This window comes from Berghia stephanieae, chromosome 4 (assembly GCF_034508935.2).
Source record: "Berghia stephanieae isolate SIO BIC M18660-M18661 chromosome 4, UCSD_Bste_1.3, whole genome shotgun sequence".
Lineage (NCBI taxonomy): Eukaryota > Metazoa > Mollusca > Gastropoda > Nudibranchia > Aeolidiidae > Berghia > Berghia stephanieae.
The window spans coordinates 47,683,456-47,694,594 of NC_088363.1; the positions used below are offsets into that span (position 1 = coordinate 47,683,456).

Below are 11,139 nucleotides of genomic sequence, written 5' to 3' on the forward strand. Positions count from 1 at the left end.
CAAGTTAATGGGGGAAAATAGAAGAAAAAGAAAAAGATGCTGAAGGTTCGGAACTGGATCATTCGGAATTCTAGTTCTAGATGCGTTACTACCGACTTCCAACAAAGTTCTTAAGGAACGAGACACAATTTTATGCGATTTCAGTGGTTCATCTTTTTCGCCCGTGCAGTGTGTAGTCTTCGGTGGTAACGCAATACTAGTCTTTATTTTCAAATTGTACAATGCATACATACATATTATACATACAAACATACATATCTAGATCTCTGTAGCTCGCATAATATCCACAATCCCGAAAGACGAGTGCGTTGGGATAAAGGTGTCAGCGGGGTGTCAGCCGACCTGTGTCATCTGCCCAGCTCTCTACCCGTCAACTGACAAGTCGTGCACCGGAGGACACCCCGAGAAAGTCTGACAATGCCTCCATAACTAGGGGATAACCGCGGGGACTCGACGACTTTATTAGCGCAGGTCCTATGATAGAATCGGTGTTTATAGCCAGTTGGCGACTCCGGAGTTGACGGCGGAACACGACTGGGAAGACGGCCATTTTTTACATTTCATTGCATACACTACATACGTATTATAGCCACATTCTAATGTAATATCGGATTTAATGTTAAATAACTTTACAATTAAATGCAAAGTAAGTTTTTATCTTGTTTTTATCATGAAGAGATTCTGTGACTTAATGTTGGATAGGAATCTTATTAATGTCTATAATATTATTCGTAATAATAATATTAGGGTTAAGGATACAACCCCCCCCCCCCCCCCCCAAAAAAAAAAAAAAAAAACCCAAAAAACCCCAAAAAAAACAACAAAAAAACAAACAAAAAAAAACAAACAAAAAAACAAACAAAAAAACAACAACTTTACAACTGAAACTAAATTATTATTATTATTATTATTATTATTATTATTATTATTATTATTATTATTATTATTATTATTATTATTATTATTATTATTATTATTATTATTATTATTATTATCATCATTTCCCCCCTTGTTAATTCCCTTTTTCTAACTTAGAATTCAGGAGTCTGAAATGGAAATACGTTAAACATTATGACAAAATGGTTCATGATTGGCTCTTCGAGCAGTAAAAACAAAGAGAAAGATTATCCCGGAACTTCCATTCCTTACTCTCTTCCTTTCTTATTTTAAAGTCACTAAATAAATGAATGAATAAATAAATAAATAAATAAATAAATAAATAAATAAATAAATAAATAAATAAATAAATAAATAATTAAATAAATAAATAAATAAATAAATAAATAAATAAATAAATAAATTTATAAAAAGACATAATTAAATAAATAATACATAATAAAAGGAAAGGAAAGGAGGGGGGGGGGAGAAAAATAAGTTGAAACATAACAAGAATTCAGAGAGAGAGAGAGAGAGAGAGAGAGAGAGAGAGAGAGAGAGAGAGAGAGAGAGAGAGAGAGAGAGAGAGAGAGAGAGGAGCAGGTAGAGAGAAAGAGTAGGCAGTGATAGATAGATAGATGGATAATTATTATTATAAGGACGTACTTTTTACCACCCTTGGACAAGGTCTCGTGCTGGACAATCTTTAATCGGTTCACGGAATGAAAAACTCGGAATCATTCCTCTCTCTCCCCCCACCTCTACCCAAGAAAAAAACAACTAAAAATAATAGAAGAAAGAAAACAGATAAAGAAACAAACAAACAAAAACAAAAAAACAAAAACAACAGAGTCACGAATGTTCCGTAAGGGTTTGGAATGATTTGGCATGAATACATAATTTAAGCAGATGATCAGAATTCGTTCTCCTCCTCCTTTCTACTCGCCGTCTTCATACAGATCGAGCGAAATTGACGGCACCCAGCTCTTTCTTATTGTTTTTAGACAGCTATTTTCATTATTAATTCTCACTAAATTCTATCAATCAGACTATAAACGTTTAAGGTTACATCAGTTTTATGTGTTGCTACGTTATAATATCCGGCTTGCAGATGCGAGTTTTTATTTAGCTAAATGCACAGCATCAATTAGAAACTGGCTGAGCGAGCCTTCATAAACTCATAGCCTGACACTGACCAAAAAATGTGGTTAAAAGACAATTCTATGATCACAAAATAAAACTAATCGTGAGTTGTATTTAATAGTTCAGCCAATGGGAACACAATATATGTTTCCTTGAGCACTAAACTAGGCGGTGCACATAAAAGACGTCAAAGTCCATGTCCGAGTATAACGTATAAGTTATCAAAGGTTACGTTCAGTCAGACTTGCAATCTCACCAAACCCACTAGTGCCTATAACTGGGTACGCATTTACATTTCAGTCGAGTGGGTTATACCTTACCCAATAACAACAGCGTGGGATCGGTATTAATACCAAGCACAAGTTTCAACATTTTTCTGACCGCATTCCAATGATACCAGTACCATTATGCCACTGACGTCATTGAGATGATGTCAAAAGTCAAAGAGACAGCCATTATCATTATTATCAGCATCTCGACTATAATATAACAAGAAAATGTGGGGAAATTTGGAAGGACAGAAAACATGGGGGATAGGATAAGGAAGGAGAAAAGAAAGAAAGAAAGAATGTTGCGTGACGGGAAATGAATGGAAGGGAGGGTATCCGGTAACTGGCTATTTTCCAGGCATTTAACTCCCATTGGTCCGCAGGCTAATGATAGGACAGGAATCAGAAGACGCATAATGATGATGATGGTGGTGGTGGTAAAGATGAGAATGATGATGATGAGGACGACGACGACGATCAGGACGATAATGATGCATACAACAACAATGCTATAATTGGCAGAAATCTCGATTTGGAAGAGAGAGGAGTGGGGTCGGAAAGTGGAAGGACAGCCTACCACTACCAGTTATTATGCTCTGAACATTTTCATACGACCAAAATAAGTTTAGCTTAAATATCATGTAATTTTAACAAACCCCCGCCCCAATAAATGTAATGAACAACACACACACACACACACACACACACACACAAACACACAGAGGTATGTAAAAAAAACAAATCCGGAAGCAGCCCCCCCCCCCACCCCCCACTATGTTTGAATGGAATAATAACACTAATACTGGCAATATAATGACCAGCTATACAACCTATTTATGTGTAATGGTAAAAAAAAGTCAATTTTTGGAGTCTCATTACAAATAACAACGAGTCCAACTAAAAATAAAAGTCAATGTGCGACTATGCCGTGGTCTGGAGATGACAACGGTGTTCAGACCGGTAGGTCCGGGGTTCGAGTCCTGCTCAACCCGAATAGTTGAGTCCTTTTAAAAGGCTCATTACTCACATTCTCCCGCCGTATTCAGGTAAAAAAAATATTATCTGGCCGCCAACATCGTTGTCTATGTCAGAAACGAAATGCAATATCGCCTAACAGGCGTCACATCTCGTCCTAATGTTACGTGTTGTTGATGTTGGCTAAAGTGCGTTTAGTGGACATTGCGCTATATAAATGCTCAAATGCTCAACCGTTTGAATTCCAAGAGTGAATGAGTAAAAATCCCATATAATTCTTCTCCACGGACTGTTGGGAACATACTTGTACCAAATTCACGTTAAACCACCAATCCCGCATCCCTGGAGATGTGAACGTCGTCGTTCCCCGGCCATCTTCCAACAAACCATCATCAGCCAGTTCCAGTTACTGCCTGGATGCAAAAACTGGTATCTCGGCTTCCTCAGGGGAGCGTCGGCTGTCACCATGGTAACGAGCATCCCTAATGAAGATTGAGGGCGTTGAGTTGTTGGAAGCGGAAGCTCTCCCAGGGGAGAACTGTTTCTAATGGGGACAGAAATTTCAAACTTCCTGGTGGAGACAATCGCCATGTTCACTTTGTGAAGTCTCAAATGTTTCGTTTGACCTTACTTTATACTGTTTTGTCTTTCTTTCCTTTTTCTTAATCTTTTTTTTATTTTTCAATTTCTTTTTAATTGTCTTGTTTTAGGTCGTTTTCGATGGAGAAAACTGAAAAATAATAATATAAAAAGAAAGAACAAAACAAAAACAAAAGACAATAATAACAACAACATCAAGAAGAAGAAGAATAGACCTGTAAATGAGCTCTATAAAAATTTACTGAAACTCTTCGACAAACTGAAGATTCAATTATTTTTTTAAAAAATAAGGGCATCATTGGAGAGCAGAGTGATAAATAAAATATATTAAAATAGTGGGTGTTATTTCTTACTGGAAGTATGACTGCCATAATTTGATGTAGAAGGAATGCTAAATAAGCATGTCATTCATATAGGTAAAGATGACTTCATCAAAGTCATATTCCTGCCTCTGGAATTTTTTTGACATAGTCAGAAAAATAATCATCATTATCATCTTTAACTTCTAGCCATGACCAATTGAATTTATTCCTCACATCTTTATCGATGTCGATGCTCGACAAGTCTGAATTGAATTGCGATCCATGAACAGCTCAGCCATTGTGAGAACATTAGAATAATGTAGCAATGAGCAAACTTGATTTTCAAGCAGTAAATGACAGAAGAAAAAAAAATTAAATAAATATGACTTCAGGCCATTACACTGAATTATTAAGTAGAAGTGAATTATCAAGAAGAAACTTCGGCAGCCGTAGCGGAAAAATTCAAAGAATCGAAATGAAGGTAAATCGCCACAAAAGAGCAAGCTCGCTTGGGCTTGAGCAAAACAATGGTAGAAAACGTCCTGATTTGCACGGGAATTAATTAAGCTACTTACCATTGTTCCTTATAATCAGGTACTCAATCAGTGAAGAAACGGTCAACCAGTTTGTTTACAACGTGAGGCAATTGAAATGTTCTTGTAGCAATCTATCCTAACTTTCGATTTGAAGGTGTCTACATAACGGACTTCCGGCATTCGCAATTTACTGTATCATAGTTTTGAGACTCGCCAGGTAAATGTGGTCAATTTTGGCTTAGATGAAACAGTGAAATTTATCGCTCGGTGGCTCAGTTAAAATTGGCTACAGTTGGGATCACGACGGGTTTGGAAAGTGAAAAAATAATTTAACGAAGGATGTGTGAAAATAGATAAATGTGTGAGTGTCTCTTTTTACAGTACCCTCTTCTGTCCATCTGTGCTCAGACACTCCTAGTATGTCCACCTTCATCTCATCCGTCTCCTTAATCAAGTTGTCCAGTTTACCTAGTGTATATAATGTCCGGACATTCCATGTTCCAATGCGTAGACATTTCCCTGCATATTTCATACATACATTATCGGACTCCAATCCTCCCGCAGGCTTTAGATTGACGTCGTCATCCTCGTTTGTACTACTCCCTGAAGAGATTGTCTCTTCCCTGTTAATATTTACAACAGGTATCACACCCGCAGGGGTCTCAGGGTACCTGTATAACTTCCATAAACTTTACGTGGCATGATTCATTTCAATACAATGGGATAATACATAGTAGGGCCCCAATCCTTTCTACGATGGCCGACCGCCATCATTTAACGTCTTTGACGCGCTCCACGTGTACCATACACCTTGCTGTAACGCCATCAAGTCCATTGTCCATGTTGCTGGATCATCTGCACTCTCCGCCATAACAGTCTTCATGCACATAAAGGAAAGACGACTCCTTACCCTCCGGCAGAGCCTTTGGGTTCCCTCGTATAGTTTAGCCGGTCAGTCAAAACCGTTGCCCGGGGTGTGGCCACTGAGTGCACATCAGTTACTTGGAGCCATATACGAGTTAGACACATGAGGTGGAGACCAAATAAGTTACTAAGCCACTTCTCAGGATCACCAAGAAGCGTGACTGCCTTTCACCGTGAGGTACTACTCCTCCCTCTCATGCCCTACACCCCTTTCTAACCCCAAGTCCATATTGGCCAACCACGTCACTCTCCTTCCCATTCCCAATTTTAGCATTTAGGTCACCCATGACAATTAACACATCCGTTGATTTTACGTGTTTCATCATACTTTGTAATTCCAGAGACACTCACACATTTATCTATTCTGGAGGTAGTGAACATCAACATGGTGTGGGTGTGCTGGTGAAATCTAACATTCTCAAATATATTATAGGTATATATGCTGTAAGTTCCAGAAACATGATGATAAAATTGAGAGCCAGACCTTTTGACATGTCAATCATCCAGACATATGCACCCACAAGTGATTATTCGGATGAGGACATTGAAATATACTACGAAGAATTACAAAGTATGATGAAACACGTAAAATCAACGGATGTGTTAATTGTCATGGGTGACCTAAATGCTAAAATTGGGAATGGGAAGGAGAGTGACGTGGTTGGCCAATATGGACTTGGGGTTAGAAATGAGCGCGGAGACAGACTAGTTCAATTCTGCATTGAAAATGAGCTGATTGTTACCAACACCTTTTTCCAGAAACCAAAGAGAAAATTATACACATGGAAAAGTCCAGGGGACTGGTGTAGAAATCAAATAGATTACATTATGATCAGGAAAAGGTTTCGCAACAGTGTAAAATCATGCCAAACATACCCGGGAGCTGATATCAATTCTGACCATAACCCACTTATTGCAAAGCTAACGTTAAAGCTAAAGAAAATTAAAAAACCAAAGCTATTAGAAAAATTGGACATCGATCGTCTAAAATGGTCATCAGAATTGCAGGAGAAATATAATGTCTCTGTTTCGAACAGATATGATGAACTACTTATTGAATCACAAGAACAATTCTCACAAGCAAATGCAATTGAAGAAATTGATATAAAATGGAACATATTCAAAGACAGCATAAAATTCGGTAATAAGGTTATTCCAAAGAAGGAGAAAAGAACAAGAAAGCAATGGATGACACCAGAAATTTTGGATCTCATGTCAGAATGTAAACAAATGAAGAACAAACCAGAGTATGAAGCGCTGAATAAGAAAATCCAACACAAATGTCGCATAGCAAAAGAAAATTGGCTTAACCACAAATGCAGGATGATCGAAATATTTGGCCTAGATGGAAAAGCAGCCCACGAGGAAATAAGACAAATTTCGGGCAAAAAACGCACCACTAACAACAATAACTGTATTAAAGACAAGAATGGTAAAATATTATTTGAGAAAGAGGATATAAAAGAAAGATGGTGTCAATACATTGGCGAGTTATTTGATGATGACAGGCACCAAATACCTTTGCCAAGCAACATGAAGGTCCTCCAATACTCGCATGTGAGATAGAAAATGCATTGAAAAATATGAAAGATGGCAAGGCTGAGGGTGAAGATGGCATTGTAACAGAAATGCTAAAAATTTTGAAAGAATTCTCAATTGTGAAACTAACAGATCTCTTTAATAGTATTTACAATACAGGCTATATTCCAGACGAACTTGCCAAATCGGTTTACATCACCCTACAGAAAAAACCAAAGGCGACAACTTGCAGTGATTTCCGCACAATAAGTCTGATGCCCCATGTACTAAATTATTATTGAAGATCATCCTTAGAAAGAATCAGGGCTGCCATCGATAATGAAGTTGGCGATGTACAGTTTGGCTTTAGAAAAAATAATGGGACAAGAGAAGCAATTTTCTGTTTAAATAATATCACACAAAAATACCTTGATCATCAAAAAGAAATCTATGCATGCTTTATCGATTACGCAAAAGCATTTGATAGGGTACAGCATGGAGAATTAATGACATGTCTGGAAAAGGCAGGCATTGATGGCAAAAATATACGGCTAATAACCAATCTATATTGGCATCAAAAAGCAGCCATCAGGATTCAGGGCGATCTGTCACCTTTCACGCCAATTAAAAGAGGAGTTCGGCAAGGATGTATCCTCTCTCCATATCTATTTAACCTGTACACAGAGTTTATCTTCCTAAAACTGAGCACATTCCAGGTATTGTTATTGGAGGTAGGAGGATAAATAATCTGAGATATGCAGATGATACAGTATTGTTGGCATCGAACGAGACAAATCTACAGATCCTTGCAAATCAAGTAAACCTGAACAGTACAGCAAAGGGTCTAGAGATGAATGTTCAAAAGACGAAGGTAATGGTCATGTCAAAGAAGCCTGAAAAAAGCGCAAAAGTCCAAATTAATAATCAAAACATCGAACAAGTAGATTCTTTTAAATATCTTGGACAGACAATGACCAACAACGGAAAGAATGAGCTGGAAGTGAAAAACAGGATTGCTATAGCTAAGTCGAGGTTCAGTCAACTGAATAACATTTTAACTTCGCAACAAAGCAGATGAAAACGAGAATAAGAATACTCAAATGTTATGTCCACTCAACACTTCTCTACGGCTCAGAAACATGGACCTTGAACAAACAAATAGAGAAAAGAATTGAGGCCTTTGAAATGTGGACTTTCCGTCGCCTTGGAAAAATCAGTTGGAAAGAAAAGAAAACAAATCAAGAAGTCTGTGACATCCTTGATATCAGACCGACCCTAATGAAAGTAATAAAAACAAGAAAACTTAAGTATTTTGGACACCTAAGGCGCCATCAAACTGTCAACAAGGACATTCTTGAGGGTAGAGTTGAGGGGAAAAGAGGAAGAGGCAGGCCAGCAAGAACTTGGAAAGATGATGTGAAGACATGGACAGGATTGTCGGCAGCCGAATGCAGTCAGCAAGCTGTCAACAGGGAAGATTGGCGTGTCATTTCAAGTCGACCTCAACCCATGAGATGACACTGGAAGAAGAAGAAGTGGATTTTGAACTACTCACTGTTCGTATGCTGCCTGCGACCAGTACGTTTAGTCATCGACTCCATCAGTCCAAGCAGAGTCCTCCTCTAAGCATTGCCATAGCATGCGCCCATGGTTTGACGATAATTAATTAATATCTTTGTACGTAGTTTTTTCTATTCGACCCTTTATGACACGGGGGACATCTTGATCTCCTACTTGTGGATGACGTTAATCCGATCGAGTGCGTCCGAACGTACTTTGGTTGTTGCAACGTTTACGAGGGTTTTTTTGGTTTTCGAGGGAGTTTGCTTCACGCAGGGTTACAGGTGAGAAGATGCTCCCACGACCATGGCCTTATTGGTTTCTTTGTTTTATCACAAATATTACAAGCAATACAGGACCAGGTTTTTGTCATCCCATGGTATACAAAAACAAATTATCGAAAGCTCTTTTTAAAACAATGACAGCAACATGGCGGGGATGTGAGCGTGGTAGTGAGCGTGGCTCCCGGGTGTGAATCAAGTTGTCACTCACATATTATATACATGCATTTTCGAACATTTAATTTTAGAAGTATTAAATATTTACTTATTTGACGAGTATCCCTCATTGACAATAACCAAATTCAGACCGAAATCTTAAATCGACAACCTCCTCTACTCAACACACCACAACAAACACCACCACACACACACACACTCCACACAAAACACACACAACAAAAAACTAAAACACAAAAACAAACAAAAAACAAACAAACTCAATACATAACAGACAAACATAAAAAACATGTTAAATAATAATCATCCAAATTGTTAGGGGGACATGCCTGAACAAACTCGAGGTTGCTTAAGGAACGGAAATCCCTCCTGGTTGTTAAACTCGTGATGTGACTTTGCTTTTTTTTTGCAGGGTGTGGTTGCTATAAACATGGTATGATTAACAACACGCATATTATAGGTTCGACGGTTTGAGGACAGCAGGATTTACGGAAAATACAGAGTACCCGAAGAGCCCCAGGTATCTTTAAATAGACGAGCTATTATAAATTACTTTTCGTTTAAGGAGAGGAGCGAACTGTGCTTTTTTTTTTAAAAATATAATTTGCCTCTCATCGTTAGTCTAATATACAATAGATGGCTGGCTGGCTGGCTATATAGATAGATTAGATAGATGATAGATTAGATTGATAGCATAGATAGATAAGATAGTTTGTATTGATTGATAGATAGATAGATAGGATAGATTGTTTTGATATATAGATAGTAGATTAGATAGATAGAAGATAAGTTGATAAGGCAAAAAACGGGTTTTTGTCGGAGTGGGGGCTGGTGCGAATAGACATCACAAAGGGATTAGTGAAATATGGATGGGAACGAGGCTCCTAAAACTCCTCTTACAGTACTCTTACCTATCTACATATTAGGCATACCATCACACACTTCCTATTCATTCCACTATGTCAAAAGAGGATCACAACAAAAGATTTAACATGTACCGATATTATTCATCCATAAGTAACTTTAGTGTCTGATGAGTAGTGATGGTTAGATGTTACCACCGGGATAGATGTCATGTGGTTGTGTCAATCTACGGCAGCAGCTCTCACTCACTTATTACTTTACGCTAACACTGAAAGAACAAGATACATCTTTTATCACTTTATTTCATAAGGAAAATTTTTCCCTCCAGCTTGTGTCAAACTGTCTTGAACCGCGAGGATATTAAAGATTCCTAGATGTGGAGTGGTATGTGATTATGGGCGGTGGGTTTAGTGCGGGGGGGTGTGTCATATATTTACATATATTGAAGTAAATGGTTTTTTGCATGAAGCACGAAATAATAAAGATTTCCACCCCAACAAAAAAAAAACACAAAAAAAAAAAAAACAACAACAAAAAACAACCCAAAAACCAAAACCCACCCCAACACAACGCACAACCACACACCCCCCCCCCCCCCCCCAACCACCCCCCCCCCGCTTTTGTTTTTTTCTGTTCGATCCTTCTTTGATAGTAATACAATACAACAATGTAAGATGGAAATATTTAAAAAAAAAATTTAATAAAATTACAATGAAACAAACAAACAAAGTAATAAAAACAAATCAGAAAAAAATAATCTAACAAACAATGAACAAACGACGACTCATCAAGAAGGAGAAAAGAACAAGAAAGCAATGGATGACACCAGAAATTTTGGATCTCATGTCAGAACGAAAACAAATGAAGAACAAACCAGAGTATGAAGCGCTGAATAAGAAAATCCAACACAAATGTCGCATAGCAAAAGAAAATTGGCTTAACCACAAATGCAGGATGATCGAAATATTTGGCCTAGATGGAAAAGCAGCCCACGAGGAAATAAGACAAATTTCGGGCAAAAAACGCACCACTAACAACAATAACTGTATTAAAGACAAGAATGGTAAAATATTATTTGAGAAAGAGGATATAAAAGAAAGATGGTGTCAATACA

General features: G+C 37.8%; 1 protein-coding gene across 1 annotated transcript; it reads left to right on the plus strand.

Annotated features, from left to right (window-relative positions):
• The first annotated feature begins 5,910 nt into the window (after positions 1 to 5,910).
• LOC144971790 (uncharacterized) lies at positions 5,911 to 10,399 on the plus strand. The gene is made up of 4 exons (XM_078912865.1): positions 5,911 to 7,039; positions 7,297 to 7,427; positions 9,129 to 9,172; positions 10,354 to 10,399. Exons 1-4 carry the CDS (start codon positions 5,911 to 5,913, stop codon positions 10,397 to 10,399), a joined length of 1,350 nt encoding a protein of 449 aa, XP_078768991.1.
• Positions 10,400 to 11,139: the final 740 nt, after the last annotated feature.

What these genes read in the sequence shown, in the direction of transcription:
- LOC144971790 (XM_078912865.1), top strand. Translation starts at nt 5,911, where the DNA reads ATGACAATTAACACATCCGTTGATTTTACGTGTTTCATCATACTTTGT. An exon ending in CACCACTAACAACAATAACT is followed by an intron (nt 7,040 to 7,296) that starts GTATTAAAGACA and finishes TGAAACTAACAG; the next exon opens with ATCTCTTTAATAGTATTTAC. An exon ending in GTAGTGAGCGTGGCTCCCGG is followed by an intron (nt 9,173 to 10,353) that starts GTGTGAATCAAG and finishes TTTTCCCTCCAG; the next exon opens with CTTGTGTCAAACTGTCTTGA.